Source organism: Aotus nancymaae, unplaced genomic scaffold, assembly GCF_030222135.1.
Source record: "Aotus nancymaae isolate 86718 unplaced genomic scaffold, 86718_ANA_hifiasm-v0.15.2.pri h1tg000059l, whole genome shotgun sequence".
Taxonomy (NCBI): domain Eukaryota; kingdom Metazoa; phylum Chordata; class Mammalia; order Primates; family Aotidae; genus Aotus; species Aotus nancymaae.
Genome location: NW_026988473.1, coordinates 50,039,701 through 50,064,173, shown reverse-complemented (window position 1 = coordinate 50,064,173; position 24,473 = coordinate 50,039,701). Strand labels below are relative to the sequence as shown.

The window sequence follows — 24,473 nt, the reverse complement described above, 5'->3', positions numbered from 1 at the left end:
GTGAGACTGAGTGTTTAAAAACAGTAAAGCACAAATGTGCTGCTTTTCCATAGCTCTTCTTGTTACACCACAGACCTTTACACAACATAATGAGTCAGGTTATCAAAAATGCAATTCAAAAATCTGTTACTTAGTAAAGAGACAAAAATTCCAGACAAATACAAATATCACCTTAACTTGAAAGACAGCAAAAATGCAAGTGGTAGCCAGACAACATTTCAGAAAAAGTATTCTAGGGCTTGCTTGAGTGAAAACAAGACCTCTTCATAATTTTTTAACCTTGAGAACCTTGAATTTGTACTTTTGTTTTTTAGAAAATTTCCTACAAAATTCACAAGATCAGGATGAAGCCAGTAAAATTTTGATTGTTACCACAAGGAAGATGAATTGCAAGGAAGATGAATTGTTAATGGTAACACGATATCCTAAATCACAGAAGTTATACAATTATATAACTTCAGCAGATATCTATATGTAATTTAGTGTTGAACGCCTGGCTTGCACTTCCATACAGTTCTGTTTTTGTGAAACTTCTAATACAGTGCTTAAACATATCTTCTCTTGCACTAATCAATATTTCTTTTAAGCTTCATTACACAGTTAATAAGAGATTGTTTAATTGACATTGCTTCCCTTGCCCAAGCACCTAAAATTTGCTCCCTATTAGCCTGGGCAACATGGTGAAACCCATCTCTACAAAAAATACAAAAATTAGCTGGGTGTGGTGGCATACTCCTGTAGTTACAGCTACTAGGGAAGCTGAGGTAGGAGGATCGCTTGAACTTGGGAGGCAGAGGTTGCAGTGAGCCTCTGCACTCCAGCCTGGGCAACAGAGCATGACTCCATCTTAAAAAAATGAACAAAACAAACAAACAAAAAACTAAAAAAAAACCCCAAAGCTCCCTAATGATCATATCTGGATTTTACAACCTGGCATCAAATATCTACATAGTAATGGCAATATTAGCTAAGATCCATAGTACTTACTATGTACCAGTGTTTCTACCATCTACTGCTGTGTGGAAAAAAACTTACAGACCTGAAAAAAAATAAGGGCCTCAAGTTATTTTTCTGGAGGCTAGAACCTCCAAGTACTTCCCCATGCCAGCCTGGAGAGTACTATCTTTACAACCAGTGTCTACTGGTGAAGTATGACATTAAGCTATACTAGACATCCTCAGCATTTACACAAAAGTGAATGACAGACACTTAGGGTTTCTGAGACCCTTGAATACTTCTGGAATTTTTAAGACACTGATGGCTTCAGCCCCAGGGATTCTGTTTTCAACTGCTTTTTGATGGGGGCTTTGCATCTGTTGGCTTTAAAAGCACTCCAGGTGATTCTAATGTGCAGCAGAGTTAAGAGGCACGGGTCCAGGCCAAAGGATTAGAGCCCATATTGAGCAATAAATGATCTGAAATCAGGAGACCTAGGCTGTTGTACTGAATAATTCTATCACCAATTCAATTGGACAAACTTTTTTGTGAAATGCTCTATGCTAGATACCATAACATGAAGAGTCAACAATTCGGACTTTAGTTTTTGAGTCTGATCATTTAAAGATGGAAGTGGGTTTCATACTTTTAAAAAAATGTGGTTTTAGCTTTTAAAAATAAAATCTTTTATGTATGTTCAATATATGTAAAAGAAACAAAAGGAAAGTAGACTGGCATTTGGAATTCCTACTATACTCCAATTAGCCTTCCCACTGCTTTTCTCAGTTGGAAGTTGACTCTTAACTGCATTTTCCTCCAATAGTTTTGGTGGCTTACTTGCTCCTTATCCTACAGTTGCAAATTTCACTGTTCTTAGAGCCCAGCAGAAGAGAAGTCAAGCATTTGCCACTGAGCTGTGGGTGCACAAAATACTTATACTAACTAGAACCCTGGCTCAGAAGAGTCCCTATCTGCTCAAGTCCTATGGGAGGCACTATAGTTTGTGCCATTTCTGAGTTTCTGCTTAGACTCTCCCATGTGTTTTCTGGGCTAAATAAAAAATTAGCCACTCTTCTCCAATTGCTCAAAGTAATATTCTGGGAAAGGAAAACCTAACAAAATTACTTAAATATTCAATCATGTAAACATACTCTCAACATTTCATGGAAACAATCAAAGGCAGTAAATCCATAAACCAAAGCTTTTTGGGACCTAGACATTCAAATAGTATAATTATGGCCAGGTGGCTCATGCCTGTAATCCCAGCACGTTGTGAGGCTGAGGAAGGCAGATCACTTGAGGTTAGGAGTTCAAGACCAGCATGGCCAACGTGGCGAAACCCCATCTCTACTAAAAACACAAAAATTAACTGGGCGTGGTGGTAGGCGCCTGTAATCCCAGCTACTCAGGAGGCTGAGGCAGGAGAATCGCTTGAACACGTGAGGCAGAGGTGTGACAGAGCAAGACTTTGCCTCCAAAAAAAAAAGTGTAATTACTTCTCATCATTAAACATGATGCCAATACTCTTAAGTGGCTCACGAAATTTAAATGTATTATTTGAAAATTTTAAAATATTAGTAAAATTTAAACCTATATTGTCTAATATTTTCTTCCGACTTTCATGCTGCCCATGAATAAAACCCTTTCAAGTCTAGGTCTGTATACTTCACAACTTTTTTCTTCTAGTTTTACAATACATAAGACAGTATAGGTAGAAACAGCAGATATTTTACTGGTTCTGAGAAAAATCACAGTAGACATTAAAGCTTGTTAGTTCCTTTTTCAATTTAGTGGGAACAAACATTTTCTACTATATTCTATACATGGTGATAGCAAAGTAAGAAGAAGTATATTTTTGGAAGAAATCCATTTATTCTGGAAGATGAAAAATTTCAATAAAATTTTCATGTTTTTATTAAGTTATTCTGATGTGAAAATTTTATTTTTAAATGTGTATGTCAGGAATTAATTGACGGTCCTGAAATCCTCTTGTAATAGGATCCAAGATGATTGGGGAACTAAGGCCGAGGCAGAATCAGAAATGAAATGGACTCACACAGGACGACCTCTGTAGCCTTGCCCACTTTGTAGGAGATGGGATGCCTCCTCCTTCAGCACTACCTTTGCCTTCACCTCCTACTGACTCAGAATTAGAAGAGAGGGCATTGTTCCTTGTCCCTTTATCTGTCTGTTGGAGGTTCACAATCCAAAAAAAGAAAATTTACTTGGAGGGGTCAAGAGAAATAATCAAATTCCATGCTCCTTTAGAATAAATTAGAGCTTGGCTCAATCATAATTATGTTCCCTTTCTCACTGTTTTCTTGCAAAATAAATAATCAGTTGATTTTTTTTTTTTTTTTTTTTTGAGATGGAGTCTCACTCTGTTGCCCAGGCTGGAGTGCAGTGGCGAGATCTTGGCTCTCTACAACCTCTACCTCCTGGGTTCAAGCAATTCTCCTGCCTCAGCCTCCCGAGTAGCTGGGATTATAGGCGCACGCCACCACATCCAGCTAATTTTTTTATCTTTAGTAGAGACAGGGTTTCACCATGGTCAGGCTGGTCTTAAACTCCTGACCTCGTGATCCATCAGCCTTGGCCTCCCAGAGTGCTGGGATTACAGGCGTGAGCCACCGCGCCCGGCTGATCAGTTGATTTTTAATGGCACTACATAATCTACTGAAGATTGCTCAAATTAGCAACTTTAACTTCTATTCCAAAATAGGTTCTGCTACTTCATCTAATCTAATCCTCATGTGATTCTCTTGTGCTCTCATTCTTTTTCTTCCTTTTGTTATTCCCTAGATTTTTTCCCATGTTTCTGACCTCTATTCTTTTTTCTTCTCTCTTCTTCCAACAGAGCTCTGTAATCATCTCTCTGTAGAAGCCTCTTGAATTTATATTTTTAGCTGCACTTATCTTTCAAATTAAAATTATGCAATTTTCATTGTTTTCTGGACAGATAAACACAGAAGTCCAAGCTACTGGTAGCCTGTAGTTATTTTGTTTTCAGTTTTATTAATAATAATTAATTGGGAAATTTTTTAAAAGTAGATTTCTGCCTTTTTTTTTTTTTTTTGAGACAGTTTTGCTCTGGAGTGCAGTGGCACAATCTCAGCTCACTGCAACCTCCGCCTCCCAGGTTCAAGTGATTCTCCTGCCTCAGCCTCCCGAGTAGCTGGTATTACAGGCGCCTGCCACCATGCCTGGCTAATTTTTGTATTTTTAGTAGAGACGGGGTTTCACCATGTTGGCCAGGCTGGTCTCAAACTCCTGACTTCAAGTGATCCACCCACCCCAGCCTCCCAAAGTGCTGGGACTACAGGCATGAGCCACTGCACTCGGCCCCTTCTTATTAAAAGCAATAAACCTGGCAACACTATGTGCACATTTTTTTTTGCCTGACAACAAATGACTGAAACTAAATAGCAGATGTGTTCTTTAAACATGGAACAGGCATTTTCTAGTTCTGTACAATTTCCACTTTAGCCATTTACATTACTTTTCTGGCTTCTTTAAGCATTTGAAGTTTCAATTCTGTTGAAGAGAACGGGAAGGATAGATATCAGTCTTGACTACACCTTTCAGATTCCTTTTGCCCCAAAGTGTCAAATGTTTAATGATGGCCCACTTCTAAACAGTATATTGGCCATGATACCTTTCGGGAGTTAGATATTTTGTTTTCAGTTCAAGTAATCAGCATATGGTCTTTCAGTGGAGAGTCAGAGCCTGGAAAGTAGAGTGGTGTATGTGTGCCTGTGAGTGTCTGTGTGGAGGGGGTGCACAGGGAGGATGGGGAGGGGTAGGTAGGGTTGTTCTTATGGAGCCACTGGAGAGTTATCCCAAAGTTCTCTTGACCTAAGAGCAATACACAAATCACGTTCATTCTTACACAGCTACCTCTCCCATTATTGATCTGTCGTTACTATAAAAACTCAGCAGAGTGGTAAGAATTAACTGGACAGTCGGTTTGAGTGCTGATTCTTGTGCCAGACAACAAGTATGTCCACCTACAGGGCTTCTGATTAGTTTTTACATATTCATAGCACTTAATGGGGAACTGTGGTAAGCTTCACAAGAGGAAGAGGAAGAGGACAAATTACCATAACAACAAAAAAGTCAGCAGGAGTCATGAGCATTTATTGAAGGCTGCTTAAGTGCTGGGCAGTAAACACTTTACATGTGCTATCACATTTAATCCTCAAAACAATTCTATAGGTATACTATTATGGTACTTTTTTATGGTTAAAGACACTGTGGCAGAGAGAAGTAAAACAATATGCTCAAAGTCACAGAGCTATTAAGTCCCAGGCAGTCTGACTCTACTGTCCACTCAGTAAGACTTGTGAAGGCAGAAGGAAGCTGTGCACTATATGGTGGTAAAAGGGATGGGTTGTGGAATTAGAAAACACTGGAGAGTGAAGTCTAGTTATTACTATTTTCAAAAAAACAACTTCTGGCTTTGTTAATCTTCTGTACTACATTTTTGTTATATTTCATTAATTTCTTCCATTCATTATTAAGCACTGATTATGTACCAGGCACAATCTAGGAGAATGGAATATATCAGTGAACAAATGAAAACTTCTTGCCTTCATGTTGCCACTAGTCGCAAGACACAGAAAATAAGTTGTCACATACACACACACTTACACGTATGCATGCACACACATATGCACACACACGCATGCAGGGAAGAGGAAGTAAGAGTGCTAGAGAGTAGTGATAAATAAAATTTTAAATAGGGTTATCAGGATAGCCCTCACTGAGAAAGTGACATTTATGTAAAGACATAAGGGAATTGAGGTGTACAATCATGGAGTTAATTTAGGAAAGTGCCTCTGAGTAAAATGAGAAGGAATTGGAGGGTTTGGAGCAGAGGCATGATGTGATTTAGGTTGTTTCTAAAGGGTTACTCTGGCAGCTGTGTTGATAATAGAATGCAAAGAAGCAAAGGTGAAAGCAGAGAGACCATTAAGAAGCTAATAATCCAGGCAAGAAAGTTACTGTGAGTTAGAAATTGTTTCTTTTTTCTTTTTTTTCTGAGATGGAGTTTCACTCTTGCTGCCCAGGCTGGTGTGCAATGGCGTGATCTCGGCTCACCACAACCTCTGCCTCCCGGGTTCAAGCGATTCTTCTGCCTCAGTCTCCCGAGTAGCTGAGATTACAGGCATGTATCACCATGCCTGGCTAATTTTGTATTGTTAGTACAGATGGGGTTTCTCCATGTTGGTCAGGCTGGTCTCGAATTCCTGACCTCAGGTGATCCACGCACCTCGATCTCTCAAAGTGCTAGGATTACAGGTGTGAGCCACTGTGCCCAGCCAGAAATTGTTTCTTGAATTTATGAATATAGTATATTTACAAATTTCTGTCTCCTCACCCAGTATCAAATAGGTTCTTGGTTCCAGGTATTGCTAGATGTTTTCGGGTTAGCTGCAACTTTTTACAGCACCAGAATACCATCTTAGGTTCCTGCCTCTTCTCATTTTTTTTCACCCTTAAAATTTTACCTTACTTTCTTGGGCTTAATTATGCATTTAATAAAATATTTATATTTTATCCTACCTTTTTAGTGTTTTGGTGATGGTGGGGGTGAGTGGTGGAGTGGTGTTCCAGAATATCCAGTATGCTATATTGACAAAGTGGAAGGCCTTAGGTTTGAATTCTTCCTTTTCCTATTTACTGTTGTATAATCTTGGCAGATTACTTAAATTTACCTATACTGTTTCCTCAAATGTGAAATGGAGATAATGATAATCTAGATTATAGGGTTGTGAGGATTACAATCTAATGCATACAAAGTGCTTAGACACAATGACTGGCACATAGGAAATGCTGAATGTATGTTAACTATCACCACCATCATGATCATTTCTATCCTTGCTGCATCATACATAGCAGGTACTCAACAGATGACTGAAGTGATCTGTTGAAAATGAGTTGCAAATAGCAGTATGCTCAGTGGGAAAGATATATAACTAGTTCATCTCTAAGTGTATCTCATGACCAGAACCAACACAAAAATGTTACAAGGAGAAGTCTTGTCATTTAAAAAAAAAAATCAATAGATTAGTCTCCTTAATCACTGGCATACTCCTACTGAGTACAACATTTCACTTTGTTTCCTCCTATTTTACTTACTGTTAGTTATTTTCACGCCCGTCTATCCCACTAATCAACTAATGCATATCACAAACCATGTCTCAACACTCCTGTGACCCACACAATGCCTACCAAGTACAGAGTTTTACAGAAGGGAGACACTCAGAGACTGCTGAAATAAATTTTTCTACCAAGGTGGTTAAAGTAACTTTATAAATAATCTATAAGTAACCATGTTCCTTCAAATCTTACTTGTGTTGATTTATTTAAAACTTTTTAAAGAAGTCATGGGAGCAGAGAAGTAAGATATTTGTTTTACTTCTTTGCTTAATGTTTATACAACATTAAAATTCCTTAACATGGTCCTTCATAGTTTAGCCACAGACTACCTGTTCTTTCTGCCTACATTTCCAGTCACTACTCCCAGTAAGTGATTCACGTGTTTTCTTTGCCTGTAATATTTATGTCTTGTCATACTTCAACCACTCTTTCTCATTCCCACCTACAAGAATAATAATTACCCCGGTTTCCTTCTATCACTAGCTTAAATAGTACATATAAACTCATCTTAATAAAGAACATTAGTTCTAAACTAATTATAATAATTCAGTTTCTCAGAAGCAGAGGTTTTCCAGGAGCAGTAGGATAAAGGAGCAGTCTTTCAAAACTAGAAAGAAAAAGAGGGAGAAGCAAGGAGAGGTTGTGCTGAAAGAGAAGAGGAGGAGGAAGGAATGTTAAACTGTCTTAAAGAACAAGTAGAAAATGAAGGGAGGAAATAAAAGCAAGACACTAATTCTCTGACCATTTGAAAATTCTGCTGTGCTGGAAGGATGTGCTGTAACAAACACATTCATATCTGTTCCAGGTCAAATTTGGATTCAGCCAGCACTAATGCTTGTCTTTACTTTCAAACACTTTTCTGCTAATTTATTTTTAAGACTAATATTTGGTTTACAGCAGGAAAAAAAAGATGAAAAAAGACCCTTCATCACCCATTCCCTCCCTGCTCTTTTTTTTGGCAAAAAATATAATACTTTGAGACCTATTGTAGGAAACGCAATGTATCCAGATCATGAAATCTGAAAAAAAAAAATTCTTTTCCTATTTTGTAGATTTTAAGAACCGCTTATCATTTACCATTAAAAGTGATGACATGAAATGTCTATTTTTTATATTTCTATAAGATTTGTCTTGTAGTCACAATCTTAATGCTATGAAAGTGGGTTTATTTGGATTCCATCAGAATTATCTACAAACTCTCATATCTATAGTAGAACAATCAGGATCCATATTAACTACTAAGGCAAAGCCAGTATTCAAGGAACTTCTGAATTATCAGTGAAATACAAGTGTATTTAGTGTAATTCTGAGAACTGGGTTTTCTATTAGAAATATGTGGAAATGTCCAGGCATGGTGGCTCATTCCTATAATCCCAACACTTTGGGAGGGCAAGGGGGAGGATCACTTGAGCCCAGGAGTTTGAGACCAGCCTGGGCAATATAGTGAAGCGTCATTTCTACAGAAGAAAAAAACTTTTTAAAATTAGCTGAGTGTGGTGGTGCATGCTTGCAGTCCTGCTACTTAGGAGGCTGAGGTGGGAGGATTGCTTGAGCCCAGGAGGCAGAGGTTGCAGTGGGCCGAGGTGTGCACTAGAGCTTGGGCAACAGAGCTAAAAACTCACCTCAAAAAAAAAAAAAAAAAAGAAAAGAAAAAGAAATATATGAATATTTGAAACTTATAAATAATACTATCTAATAATTAATTAAACCATAACATCCTGACTTTGCCCTTCCAAGCCAAAACTTAATAAAGTATCTTTCCTGGATATAGGTGTAAAAATGGCTGAAGAAATTAGAGGTTAGGAGTAATGCCAATTCAATACCTCTAAGCAAAAAGATTTTTAAAAGTTCCTAGAGGTATGCTTCATAAATTGGGACTCCTTTGAAGAACTCTATCATAGTTAAAGAACGTGAGCTTTGAAATCAAAATTGAGTGAGTCCTATCCTGACATTTACTAGCTAGGTAGTATAGATTCTTTCCAAGTCACATTTCCTTCACCTTAACATGGAATAAAATTCCATAGGGTTAGATTAGGTATTGCAAGTCAAATGTAGCATCTTGTATTGTATATAGTAAAAGTCCAATAAATATTATCTCTCTTTATTATTCCTATCACCTTCCTCTGGACTCCGTTCTTTATTGTGTTCTGTTAGGCAAATGGACTTACACAAGAAATACCAGGCTTTGACATGAAAAACACAGATTTTACTTTATTCATGTTGGGGGTATTGGCTGGGGAAAGAACTAGTGCTAGAGTCTGAGGGTGGCAGGAAGGTCACCACTTAGGAGCTAGCTCAGGAAATGCTGTGACTCTCTATGCCTTAACGTCACTAACTTATTAGGTCAGTTAGATTTACACAAGTGACACATGTGGCTTTTCTAACTGCTTCTCTGATGAGGTAAGTTAGATTTATACAAATGATATAGATTACTTTTTTCAGGTAGACTTTCCTGTTACCCTATCCTGAATTTACTTGCCATGGGTTTTTATATTTTGAAATGGAAATAATAACTAGGTCCAAGGTTTTTATTCACAACCAGAAAAACTAGTGGGTCTTTATGTAGAATGTATAAGCCACATTTAAAATTCAGCAATAAAGAAATTAAATAACTATAAAATCAGGTAGAAATGTAAATGTATATTTCTTTTATTTTTTATTTATTTTATTTTATTTATTTTTTTTTTGAAATTAAGATGGGGTTTCACCATGATGGCCAGGCTGGTCTTGAACTCCTGACCTCAGGTGATCCACCCACCTCGGCCTTCCAAAGTACTAGGATTACAGGCATGAGCCACCACGCCTGGCCCTTTTTTTTTTTTTTTAATGTATATTTCTTTAGACTGAGAAGTCATGTTGTACATCTCACATTTTTTCTAATATATTAATAAGAGAATTAGTTTAATTATACACTATATACTGAATTAGACACATTTTGAAATAATACAGGTTACCTAAGCACTCCAGGTGTGGAAAATTCTTAATAATTAGCAGTCTTAAATCTTCTAACAACATGAGTGAACCTCAAAACCATTATGCTCAGTGAGAGAAGCAACACACGAAAGAACATATATTATATGATTCCCTTTAAATGAAATGTCTGGAAAAGACAAATTTATAGAGACTGAAAGCAGATTAGTGGTTGCCTGGGGATGGGGAATGACTGTGAATGGGCATAAGGTTTCTTTTTGGGGTGACAAAAATGTTCTATCTATTTATTTCTATTTTTATTTTTGAGACAGAGTCTTACTCTGTTGCCCAGGCTGGAGTGCAATGGTGCCATCTTGGCTCAACGCAACCTCTACCTCCCAAGTTCAAGCGATTCTCCTACCTTGGCCTACCAAGTAGCTGGGATCCCAGGAGCATGATACCACGCCCAGCTAATTTTTGTATTTTTAGTAGAGATAGGGGTTTCGTCATGTTGGTCAGGCTGGACTCAAACTCCTGACCTCAGGTGATCCACCACCTTGGCCTCCCAAAGTGCCTGGATTACAGGCATAAACCATCACTACGGCCTATTTATGTATTTACTTACTTATTTTTGTTTTTAAGAAATGTTCTATAATTAGACTGTGGTGATGGTTCTACCACTCTGTAAAACACTAAAACTACTAAAATACACACTTAAAATGGGTGAATTTTATGATATATAAACTATACTTCAATAAGTTTCTTCAAACAAATAAATATTTTGAATGGCTAGATACTAGAAAATAAACTTTTACATGTTGAATAAAGAACCGTGAAGAAAAAACACGTTTCTATTGAGAATGGGTGTCTAAATAATGCTCTTATTCTGAAGTGAGACCTAACTCAATCAATAAAACTTCCTGAAATGCCATGTACATGTGGGAGATCTTTAGAATCTGGAAAGACTTCACTTCAGGGTGATGGCATTTAAAGGTGAATAGAGTATTTATTTTTCCTCCCAGGGTAAACACAGGCTATAATGGGTACCAAAGGAGAAAATGTTAGCTCTCCTGGGAGTCATTTTGAGTATCAATAACCAACAGATATGCCTCAAGGAAATAATGGGAGGGATACGCCATATTTTGACAGATTCCAGAAAACCCCCCAGAATACCTGGGTTATTAAGAACTACAACAGGGTGATCTTGAGGTGCATGGGTCACTGGAGATAAGGCATTAAATTAAATGGTGGCAGCCAGGCATGGTGGCTCATGCCTGTAATCCCAGCACTTTGGGAGGTGAAGAGGGGTGGCTCACCTGAGTTCAGGAGTTCGAGACCAGACAGGTCAACATGGTGAAACCCCGTCTCTACTAAAAATATAAAAATTAGCCAGGCATGGTGGTGGGCGCCTGTAATCCCAGTTACTCAGGAGGCTGAGGCAGGACAACAGCTTGAACCTGGGAGACAGAGGTTGTAGTGAGCCAATATTGCACCACTGCACTCCAGCCTGGGCGAAAAGAGTGAAATGCTATCTCAAAAAAAAGTTAAATGGTGGCTTGTGGTGAAGGGGCCATGACTTTCATTGTTACTCACTGCTATTGCTGGGAAAAAATAATACAAAAGTATCCCATTGTGGTTCTATTTCTGCTCTATTGGGTTTTACTTTCTTGTTATTTTCCTTCTAAAAAAGTAACCTTTAGACAGGAACCCCTGCTTTACATATTCTCAGCATATACTCTGGCTCTTAATTTAACAAACATAATCTTTAAATAAAAAGAGCATAAGTAAACCAATGAAGAACCCAATGTTATTATTCATTAACTTTGAAATGATTCCTCTACTTTCAACAGCTGATCAATGGATATAAAAAGCCATTAGACAGTAAGTGTCTTGAAGGTAAGGATCATGTGTTTTATTAATCTGTGATTACTCTGCAACAGACATAAACACAGGGCTTGGCATATGTAATAAACTGAAAGAGAAAATGAAAGTACCATATAAACAATAAACATAAGTATAAAAGATTACATTATTTTCACAGTAAAAATAATCCTAAGAATTTAAACCCTGTTGTTAAGGTACCACCTTCAAAGAAGGCTTCCATAAGAGTTAATGAACTACATGTAATTTAGTAAAAGTGGAAAGAAGTAAGAAGAAACTGTAGGCTTACAATCCAGGGGAAAAAATAATTTGTGGTGGCTGTTGGATGACAAATCCCGAAGGTTAGAAAATAGGCGATGTTACAAGTGGGAAATCTTGATCACTTTGACGCTAAGTAAAACTCTAAAAGATAAACATAACCTTTCATCTGGGCTAATGAAATATCCTGCTTATATGAGAACAGAAGGTACATATACACCATCTTTTCATTAGAATTATAAATGAAATAATTAAAAATATTAGGTATATATGCTATTATGAGAGGATCATCAAGATGTACTACTAAGGGAAAAAATCAAGGTGTGTAACAGTGTAAATGGTTTGATGCTTTTTGTTAAAAAAAGATAATTTTTTTAAAAATTATTTTTATTTTTATTTTGAGACATAGTCTCATTTGGTCACCTAGGTTGGAGTGCAGCGGTACAATCTTGGCTCATTGCAAACCCTGCCTCCTGGGTTCAAGCGATTCTCCTGTCTCAGCCTCCTGAGTAGTTGGGACTACAGGCACACTCCACCACGCCTGGCTAATTTTTGTATTTTTAGTAGGGATGGGGTTTCACCATGTTGGCCAGGCTGGTCTCGAACTCCTGACCTCAAGGGATCTGCCCCTCTAAAAAGATAATTTTTATCTGAATATTCTGGCAATAATGCATGACTCTTTCTTGGCCCCTCACCCCTACTCCCACCCCTTTTCCCCAGGAAGGAAACCAATGGTTCAGAAGAAATGGGGTAAAGGTGGGAAAGGGAACTTTTACTTTGCATTTTGTTCCTTTCTGTACTATCTGGATTTTATACATATATACACATATCTCTTTTACTTAAGATAATGTCCATCTGGTTGGTGGCACTGAGGACCAGTTTGATTTTTTAAAATTATCTGCAGTATTAGAAAGACTATTAATATAAATTCCTAAGGACCATGTCAATGTTTTATTAATGTTGCTGCCCATGATATTGCCTGTTATAGCAGCTTTTTATATTGAGATACTCAATAAACTTTTGTTCCACTGAAAAAAATTAATATATGTTATTTAAAATATTTTAAAAGTAAATTTAAACACGACAAGCAGCTGAGTCCATTCTCTGAAGCAATGCTGGCAAGACTCAGGCGTTTATACTGGCTGAACAGTATGAAGATGGCTAATCTGCGATTTGTGCCAAGGATAATGCAATTTACATCTACTGCCTGAATTAACAAATTCAATATGCACTAGAAATAATTTTCCAAAAGATACAGATTTAGAAATATCTAAGAATCAGTGTGATCCACCTTACCTAATCACTCTGTTATCAATGCAGTACTTCTTCCAAATCTATCCTTCTTTATCTTGCTTTGTGATACTGGAACTGGCCCTTATAAACATTTTCCCTTTGCCAAAATGCAGAATATTAAGGTTTGCCAGTAAAGGTGCTGAAGGAACACTGCAGTAGGAAGTGGATTCTCTTCCTTTTTCTGGTGTACTTTCTCCTTCTTGCTTCCTGTGGTAGGTACCTGCTGATGGTGTCTGGGAACACAGTGGCAGTGCTCACCATCAATAAAGTTTCAGTGGTACCCCAGCTGGTAGCTTCCCATCAAGTTTTACTGGCACCCTAGAAGTTTCAAGGCCATTCTAGTGGGTGGCTTCCTAGCAAGTCTAGCCAACACTCCAGCAAGCAGTTTACTGCTTGCCAGTCCTGGTCCGGTGAAATTCTATGCCATCCAGTGGCCATAATAACACCTCTCCCACATGATCTGAATCAGCCTAGATCTGGGGAGGGGCTCTCTTCCAAGTTTGCCACTTCGTTAGGTACTATACCTGAGCCCTAGAGGTAGTAGTTGCTCTCTATATTGTATTTCTGTATTCTTTAGAATTCCCTCTACCTCTTAGTAGTTAATCCCCTGTTACTACTTAATAACTCCTTATATTAAAATTTCTGTTCAGGCGTGGTAGCACACTTCTGTAATCCCAGCACTTTGGGAGGCCGAGGTGGACAGATAGCATGAGTCTAGGAATTTAAGACCAGCCTGGGTGACATGGAAAACTCTGTCTCTACAAAAAAATGCAAAAATTGTCTGGGCATGGTGGCTCATGCCTATAATCCCAGCACTTTGGAAGGCCAAGACAAGCAGATCACAAGGTCAGGAGATCGAGACCATCCTGGCCAACATGGTGAAACTCCTGTGATCCAGGCACTTTGGAAGGCCAAGGCAGGTGGATCACAAGGTCAGGAGATCGAGACCATCCTGGCTAACACAGTGAAACTCCATCTCTACTAAAAATACAAAAAAATAAAAAATAATTAGCTAGGTGTGGTGGCACACACCTGTAGTCCCAGCTACTTGGGAGGCTGAGGCAGGAGAACTGCTTTGCAACAAGAGCAAAAACTCTGTCTCAAAATAAATAAATAAAAATAAAATAAAATAAAATTTCTCTGCTCAAATTACTGGTGTGGTTGTGGGCTCCTCACTGGACCTTGACTAATTCACCCCTAAACCAAAACAATCCAAAACAAACTCATCCAACAACAAACCATGCCAACCACAAAACATCAAATCCAAGCCTACCACTAAAACATAAGTATGTACGATTAATTTTTTAACACAGAGAAACAACATGGCAGTTACCAAACTTACTAACTTATTGTCTCCTGAAGCTGACTCTGCATGTGGCTGAATAGCAAGCCAGCTGCTATCACAGATTTATTGTTTATTATTGCATATTTCAGAAGGATGCATTAAATGCATTATTCCAAGTATGGCTGGTTATCTAATTCTTGTTTTTTTGTTTTGTTTTGTTAATTTTTTTGTTATCTAATTCTTTACAAGTCCTTCACGGGAAAAGAAATTTGCTGATTTTGTCTGCCATAAGAACGAACCTATTTATGAAAAAGCATAGATAGGAGAACTGTAATAAGTAACAATTTAAAAAATAACTTTGAACATTCCAGAAAATTCTCAGAAGGTTCACAGAAATTACCAGTGAAATTAAATTCTATTTTCTGGCTTCGATGACGTCGTTCATTCATTCAATAAATATTTACTGAGTGACACTGGGATACAGCAGAAAAGAGGACAGACAATATCCCAGCCTCACGGAATCTACTTTCTGTGATGGAGAAAAAGCATATAAACAAACCAATACATAACATAAATTCAGGTATTATAAAGTGCTATAAAGAAAATTAAGGCAGGCATGTAATGGGTGTGGGTGCTATTTTAGGAGATGATTTAGTGTTCTATATTAAATTTCCTACACATGGCATGCAATAAATGTTATAACAAATATAACCGCAGATATATCTTAGGCATACTACTAAGAGGATAGGATTCATGTAGTTCCATAATAAATCAAACTGAATACATTTATGTAAATCATAACAAGGTTATATATGGACCAATGAAACTTACCCTATAGAACGCGCTGGTCAAAGGGAGTAATGCTGCAGCAATGTTATATTCTTCTAAACTTGAACAATCCTTTAAGCAAAACAAAGACAAATGAGCATTAGGGTATTTACCAGAAATCACAAATATATGGGAACCAACATCTGGGATACATTGTTTACTGTCCTATGGCGTTTTACCTTTTCATTTTTAGTTTGCAGAGGATTCAACGGGAGGGGTTTTTACTTTTATTCTAGATTGCCCAGCTAGGTAAGGCACAGCTAGGTAAGTTTTAGGGGAAAAAACTGTCCGTGAAGCCCTTTCTTTTATAAATAAGGTAAAAGGGCCGGGTGCGGTGGCTCACGCCTGTAATCCCAGCACTTTGGGAGGCCGAGGCCGGCAGATCATGAGGTCAGGAGATTGAGACCATCCTGGTCAACATGGTGAAATCCCGCCTCTACTAAAAACACAAAAATTAGCTGGGCGTGGTGGCGTGCACCTGTAGTCCCAGCTACTCAGGAGGCTGAGGCAGGAGAATTGCTTGAACCTGGGAGGCCGAGGTTGCAGTGAGCCGAGATCGCGCCATTGTACTCCAGCCTGGGCAACAAGAATGAACTCAATCTCAAAAATAAATAAATAAATAAATAAATAAATAAGGTAAAAGTGCATTTGAGACAGGTATTTTCATACACTATTGCTGAGTAGTTACCTTTACTTTCCTGCTCTACAAAGATTGTGTTAAGTTGTATAACTTACACAAAATATTTTTTGGAGGGGTTTTTAGTATATTTACCAACTGTATTCCACTGAGTCTAAGATACATTTTTTGCATATTTTAATATTTCTGAGATTGGGATCATCTTATAATTGACTGGAGATATTTTTTCTTTCTTATTGTTATATAAAAAGGGTATCTTGCAGGCCAGGCATGGTGGCTCATGCCTGTAATCCCAGCACTTTGGGAGGCCGAGGCAGGCAGATCGTCTGAGGTCAGGAGTTCGAGACCAGCCTGGCCAACATGGTGAAACCCTGTTTCTACTAAAAATACAAAAATTAGCCGGGCATGATGGTGGGCACCTGTAATCCCAGCTACTTGGGAGGCTCAGGCAGGAAAATTTTTTGAACCCAGGAGGCGGAGGTTGCAGTGAGCCGAGATCACGCTACCACACTCCAACCTGGGCGACAGAGTGACACTCCATCTCAAAACAAAAAAAAAAAGGGGGCAAAAAAAGTCAGATAAGATATATCACTGATTCTGATTCTAAAACCCACTGAGTGAAATGCTGATGAATAGGAAGGTCAAGAAATCTCAGTGGGAATGTAAAATGGCACAGTGACTGTGGAAAACAGTATAGCAATTCCCCACATGCAAAAAAAGAAAGAAATATAGAATTACTATATATTACTACTCTTTTTCCAGGCATATATCCAAAAGAATGGAAAGCAAGAACTCAAACAGGTTTTTGTATATTCATGTTCACAGAAGCATTTTTCACAATAGGCAAAAGGTAAAAGCAACCCAAGTGTCTTGTTGACAGATAAGTGAATAAACAAAACATGGAATACAAGCACACAAACGTAGATGCAAGGAATAGTCAGCCTTAAAAAGAAATTCTGACACATGCTACAACATAGATCAACCATGAGGACATTATGCTAGATAAATAATTTTTTTTTTGAGATGGAGTCTTGCTCTGCCATCCAGGCTGGAGTGCAGTGGCATGATCTTGGCACACTGCAACCTCCGCCTCCTGGGTTCAAACAATTCTCATGCTTCAGCCTCCCAAGTAGCTGGTATGACAGGCATGTGCCACCATACTCGGCCAATTTCTCTATTTTTAGTAGAGACAGAGCTTTGCAATGTTGGCCCGGCTGGTCTCGAACTCTTGACCTCAAGTGATCTGCCTGCCTCAGCCTCCCAAAGTGCTGGGATTACAGGTGTGAGCCACTGTGCCAGGTGGATAGATACTTTCATATAGTTATATTAACCAGTGTTTCCTTTGTCTGGCAGTGGGGTCCAATGTGGCCAGAATCCAGAACAGTGTCCACAATGGCTGCAAAAGCTGAAACTGATCTCCTTAGAGGGCCAAGAATAGTGATTAAAGCCCTGACCTTAGACAATGTAGCTATCTCTATCAAAACTCCTCATCCATCAGTTTTTTTTTTTTTTTTTTGAGACGGAGTTTCGCTCGTTACCCAGGCTGGAGTGCAATGGCGTGATCTCGGCTCACTGCAACCTCCGCCTCCTGGGTTCAGGCAATTCTCCTGCCTCAGCCTCCTGAGTAGCTGGGATTATAGGCACGCGCCACCATACCCAGCTAGTTTTTTTGTATTTTTAGTAGAGACGGGGTTTCACCATGTAGACCAGGATGGTCTCGATCTCTTGACCTCGTGATCCACCCGCCTCAGCCTCCCAAAGTGCTGGGAATACAGGCGTGAGCCACCGCGCCCGGCCCATCAGTTATGTTGTATGTTTGCATGAATTGATTTTAAACTCATAGAGCTGGGACCTTAGACATCAATTATTCCAGTGTAAATCCTCCACTTTGCAGATTAAAGAGGCATAGATGTCAGCCGCATAGCCACAACTGGAATCTAGATTTATCTACCTATCAGTGTGGTGTTTTTACCTTTAGACACTGCCTTTTGTATTTGATCGCTTTCCTTTTATTCTTGAGGTAGAAAATATGGATTATCTGAACTTCCAGCACCAATTTGGAGTGTGAGAGTGGTGAGAACAGACTTGACCAGGAGAGCAGCAGAAGGCTTAGAGCTGCCTAAGTACACTAGTGCCAGAGACAAGCACTCTAGAAAACAGGAGGAAGAGTCAGAAGGGAAAGTGAGAATACACCACAGATAATCTTTGCCTATTTCAAAATACTGCTGTGGATGGGGAGGGTGTAGTACTGACCTAAGGAAAAAGGAAAAAACTTTATTGCACGAGTACTTTTGGTACTAGGATCAACTAAAAGAGTTCTCAATTGAATTTCATGTACTGTCAATTCTGAAAAACAGTTTGGAATTTACTGCATGTTCTATTGCAATGACTACTGAAACAATAACGGATTATAAGACTGGGCACAGTGGTTCATGCCTGTAATCCCAGCACTTTGGGAGGCCAAGGCAGGTGATCACCTGAGCTCAGGAGTTCGAGACTGGCCTGGGCAACATGGTGAAGCCCTGTCTTTACAAAAAATACAAAAATTAGCCGGGCACGGTGGCCTGCGCCTATAGTCCCAGCTACTCAGGAGGCTGAGGCAGCAGAATCGCTTGAACCTGGGAGAAAGAGGTTGCAGTGAACCGAGATGGCGCCATTGCACTCTAGACTGGTCAACAGAGTGAGACCTGTCTTTAAAAAAAAAAAAAAAAAAGGATTATAAGGTAAATCCTTGCAGTAAAAAGTCATTCTCAAATGGATCATATTCTGTGACCCAATTAAAAATAAAAAAATAAAAGATAGGTTCAAGCTTCCTATATTATGCTAAAAATAATACTTTTAACTCATCATTTTGACTAAATGTTTATTGAAGAAATGAGTAAATGAATAAATAAAGGAATAAACATAGGAGAATGATGAGAAAAAGGAGCTAAGGCAGAAACCTGGGAAAGACATGTATTTATGTAAAGGGAGTGAGGGAAAATCAAGATGTGGAAAAAGAACTGGTGAAAATGGTATCATAGATGTTAAGAGGTAATGACCAGTAGTGTTACACGCTTTAGAGGAAGTTTAGTAAAATGAAGATTGGAAAACAAAAACAAAAACATGCACAAAAAAACCATGAGAAACTGGTGAATATAAGAGGTCACTGATGACTTCTGACATTATTAGGGACAAGGTGAGTAGAACAAAAGTCCCTGACTATAAATCTTCAAGGTTGGAAAGGAGAGCAATAAAATATCCACTTGGGCTGGGTGTGCAGACTCATGCTTATAATCTCAGTACTTTGGGAGGCCAACGCAGGAGGACTGCTTGAGCCCAGGAGTTTAAGATCAGCCTGGGCAATATAGAGAGACTCTGCTTTAACAAAAAATATATGCCTGTAGTCCCAGCTACTTGGAAGGCTGAGATGGGAGGATCACTTGAGCTTGGGAGTTTGAGGTTGCAGTGAACTATGATCACACCACGACACTCCAGCCTAGGTGACACAGAAAGAAGAGACACTGTCTCAAAAAAAAAAAAAAAGCCACTTGAAGAGTTATTACATCTAAATTTATTGTTTAATGAATCTCAATAGGGCTTGACTAGATGAATGGTGAGATTTTATCCAATACTTTGACTCTTGAGAATTAGAAGGGTCCGGAGTACACTGAAGGGGAAAATCCAGTGGAGGAGAGAGAGGAAAAAGAAACATCACTAGTAGACTGAGGACTTTGAGATACGTCTGGTAGTCAATACGGTCCCCATTTCTAAGGCAGGGTTAGACCTTGAAAACATCATAAAAAGCAAATATCTAAAATTTATATTAAACAGCAAGATCCCTGATGATATCATCAGATAAAACATATGAGGAAAAAGAAGCTTGGTTCTGCAAGGAAGGCTCAGGACTTCCTGAGTATTTTTATGACGGGGGAGGGTGAGTGCAAAGAGCTCTTTAAACTATTCTGCAAATACTAGCTCTGTAGAGTACTGATAGCTGTCACTTGGGGGGAATTGGGGAAATGCAGGGTAAACAAAATTAAACAAGGTTTTCCTTTTCTTTCTTTTTTTAAAAACAAAAACAAAAACGCAGGATCTTGCAGGGTTTTAAACTGTGACTCTATGACGATAATTTGGTTTGTAGCATGTTATAGTGAACCCCAAGTTTCTCTTCAAAGAATCAGTATGTCAGTATGTTCAGCTCTCTTATTTTTTAATTCTCTATGTTAAAGTTTAACTTCCTTGTGATACCAGTAAACAACCTTCTCCACCAGTTCTAATCAGTAGTTCCCATCTGTTCCCTTGGCCCCCTGGCTCCATCCTGAATCATCCCAGTCACCTGCTCCAGTCACCTTCTTTGACCTAGGTCACCCCTCGCTACCTGCTCTGACCTGCTAGTAACAGTCCTTCCCACCAAAACACCCACCCTGCCACTCCAGCTGGACCTCTGCTGTCTTTAAAATAGTCAATTGGGATTAGTCTAGCTTGTCTGGTCTAACCCTAGCCAATAGGGGAATGACACAGCAGTAGGGACGACCCCCATCAGGCATAAGTACCCCTTTCCCCCTTGTGCAAGCTTACAGCCACCATTCCTCCATCCACGAGCTGCACCTTTCTATAGAAGTAAACTGCCTTGTTGAGAGGATTTATCTTCAAGTGCTATTTCCTTTGCGGCATTGAACTTTTACTTACAACATGCCTTTGTAAACTCAATTTCACTGAGTATTTTTTTAAAAAGTAGTTGTAGAATATATTTTGGAAAATGATGATTTGAAATCGCCAAAAATCCCATGAGAGAATTCCAACCAAAAGATCATTAAACAAAATAAAAAAAAAAACTACTTAGAGACAGGATCCTGCTCTGTCACCTAGGCTGGCGTGCAGTGGCACAATCATAGTTTACTGCAGCCCTGAACTCCTGGGCTCAAACGATCCTCCTGCCTCAGCCTTCTGAGTAACTGCGACTACAGGCACATGCCACCACACCCAACTAATTTTTATTTTTTTTTGTAGAGACAGGGTCTCACTATGTTGTCCAAGCTGGTCTTGAACTCCTGCTTCAAGGATCCTTCTGCCTCTGCCTCCCCAAATGCTGGGATTACAGGCATAAGCCATGACACCCAGCCCAAAAGATCACTTTAAAATTTAGTTATGGATTTTTACTTCTTGACTTATGGTTGTTTTCATATTCTAATAGGTAATTTTTCTAAAAATAATTTTAAATGATAGATAAAATATTTTAAAATCTTTAATACAAAGCAATGAATTGGCAAGAAAGCAAAGAACATGCAGATAAAAATGTAAGTAGAAATTTGGAAAGATAAACAGAGCACTGAAGCTAAATTTTAACTTTGGAACTGTTGGTGAGCAAATTTTAGTATTAGTTTGAATTCAAGAGACTCAAGGGATAGGATACAACGACTAGCACTTGCTAAGGTAGGAAGTCCATTAGGAGAATATAAACCAAAAATGAAATCCTGAGCCCCGCAACCAGTTGAATAGACTGCTGGCCAAAGGGATCCCAGGGACACCTACAGAACTGAATTCCGGGCCATAAGAGGAAGGGAGGTCAGACATGCCTCATTATGCCCCTCTCTTTCAGTGTTTAGGTAAAAATACAGATCTAACAAAACAGACTCTTTGTAGCAATAACAGATTATAAACACAAGGCCATGCAAGCCAGGGGTTAAGTCACACCCTACAAACCATAATATCTCATTAAATGAGGTTTTATTTATTTTTTATTTTTATTTTTTGAGACCGGGTCTCACTCTGGAGGCTGGAGTGCTGTGGTGCAATGTGGGCTCACTGCAGCCATGACCTCCTGGGCTCAGGTGATCTCCCACCTCAGCCTCTTGAGTAGCTGGGAAGACAGGCATGAGCCATCACGCCAGGCTAATTTTTGTATTTTTGTAGAGATGGGGTTTCACCATGTTGGCCAGGCTGGTCTCGAACTCCTGAATTCAAGTGATTCTCCCACCCTTAGCCTCCCAAAGTGCTGGGATCATAGGCATAAAAACAGGTTTTTAAAATTATCCCAGCATAAAGCAGCTTCCTTTCCAACCTGACTCTGATACAGCATCACATGATAGACAGGAGACCCTGAAGGAAATCAGAATATGTTTCTTTGACATGTTTTGAAATGGCCCTGCAAAGTAATCTGTTGTTGGGGAAATTTGCATCTGTACAGAATCTCCATTAATGCAGCCAGGCCTTCCCTTTCCAGGACTTTCTCACTGGGTTGGAGAGATTAGCTGGGAGTCTGACATTTTTATGGTCTCAAAAGAGACATTTACCACATATTCTCTCTGAGGGATAAGACTTCTGAGGCTTCATCTACATAATAAGCGCTTTGACCTCCACAAACCCCTTATCTTGACTTAAGCATTCCTTTCTACTGACATCACGTCTTTTTACAAAACTTAACTCTTTCAATCAGTAGCCAACCAGAAAATCTTTGAATCCACCTATGACCTGTAAGCCACCACCCCCCAAGATATCCCACCTCTTTAGGATGAATCAAGGGACACCTTCCATGTATTGATTTATGATTTTACCTACAGTTTCTGTCTTCCTAAAATATATAAAACTAAACTGCAACCCAACTGCTGGGCTGTGGTCACTCCTATTGGGTTAGAATAAGCCTCTTTAAAATATTTTATAGATTTGGCTTTCCATTAACAAGAATGACAATAATCCTGGGATCTCTAAAGCCACCTGTGATACCAGACAGAAAGTCTGAGATGTAGGAAAATAACTGAGCAAAAAAGAGAGATAAATATGTAGGTAAATCTAAACACACACTGACTGTATAAAACCATGACAATATTGTCTTTTGATAGCAAAGAAAATTAACATAAACTAAACTATATAACCATGGTAGCATAGACTTTGCAAGAGAGTGGATGAGTTAGATTTCAATAAATTAAGTAAGCATTTAAAAATTTCTATATTATCACCAAAGAAATAGAAATAGAGTGGGTTGCAACTTCCAAAGTAGTAGAGGAAAAAATGGAATAGTAGAAAAAAAAAAACTCAACAAACCTGAACCCAAGGGAAAACAAAGAAGAGGAGGAAAAAGAAACTCAGAAAAGAGAAACAATCAGAAAAGAAAAAAATAAGATGGGATCAATCGCGGTGGCTCACACCTGTAATCCCAGCACTTTGGGAGGCTGAGGTGGGCGGATCACAAGGTGAACGGATCCAGACCATCCTGGCCAACATGGTGAAACCCTCTCTACTAAAAATACAAAAATTAGCTGGGTGCGGTGGCACACACTTGTAATCCCAGCTACTTGGGAGGCTAAGGCAGGAGAATCACTTGAACCCAGGAGGCGGAAGTTGCGGTAAACTGAGATCACGCCACTGCACTCAAGCCTGGCGACAGAGAGAGACTCCATCTCAAAAAAAAAAGATGAAAGGAATAAATATGTTAGTGGTTGCAAATATCTGAGTCTCACAGCACCAAGTATGTTACCAGTCAAGGCATCCAAGTTCCTGATGGTGAATCCATATGGGTCTGCTGCAGCCTCAGTTCTTGCCTCCTCAGAAGAAACAATTGGACTGAGGGGCATAAGGCAGAAAAAGAATTCTAGGCAAGTTTCAGAGCCGGAGTGGAAGTTTATTTTAAAAGGCTTTAGAGTAGGAAAGAAATGAAATATTGCTAGGAAGAGACCCAAGCAGGCACGTGAAGGTCAAGTGCCATGTTTAACCTTGATCCTAGGACTTTATACACTGGTCCGTTTCCCATGATTCTTCCCTTAGGCTGGGCTACTCATACATGCAAGGCCCTCCTTACACCTGGGAGGTAGGCATACACATTGTGTTCAGGAAGTCAAATGCATGCCCATCTGTGGCTTTCTTCCCTTTTTGTGTGGTGTGCCCCTGGAAGGTCATATTCTGCCACTTTGTCTCTTAATGCACATGCCCAGGAAGTTGCTTCTCCCTGATGCCTGCGTTCAATTAACACTTTAGTGCACCTAGTGTGGACAATCAGGAAATGGCCTCTCCCTAGTGCCAGCTGACAATTTATCACTTTTAGAGAGGCAATGTGATAACTGCCCAACAATCAACTGACATTCTCAGTGGGTGGGGGACAGCCTTCTCCTGCCCCACTCATGCCTGTCTAACTACTTGTAACAAATACAAAAGCACAAATGGACCAAATGTTCTGGTTAAAAAACAAAGATTGACACTGAATCTAAAAACCAGAGTCTATTCCTTATAAACATATATATATATATATATATTTAAAACTTAAGGATTCACAGCATTTAAAGGATGAAAAAATATGAACCAGGCAAA

The 24,473-nt window shown here is 39.0% G+C and overlaps 1 protein-coding gene across 4 annotated transcripts in view; it reads right to left on the bottom strand.

Annotated features, from left to right (window-relative positions):
- Window positions 1-24,473, bottom strand: part of SBF2 (SET binding factor 2) — a 472,399-nt gene that overhangs the window by 109,796 nt on the left and 338,130 nt on the right. For all 4 annotated transcript variants that reach the window (XR_010338354.1, XM_012456679.3, XM_012456682.3 and 1 more), the window contains exon 17: window positions 15,557-15,625. Coding sequence is in view for 3 of the 4 variants with exons in the window: in XM_012456679.3 (XP_012312102.1) it covers window positions 15,557-15,625 (69 nt within the window). In the remaining variant the exon portion in view is untranslated. The remainder of the gene's footprint in view (window positions 1-15,556; window positions 15,626-24,473) is intronic.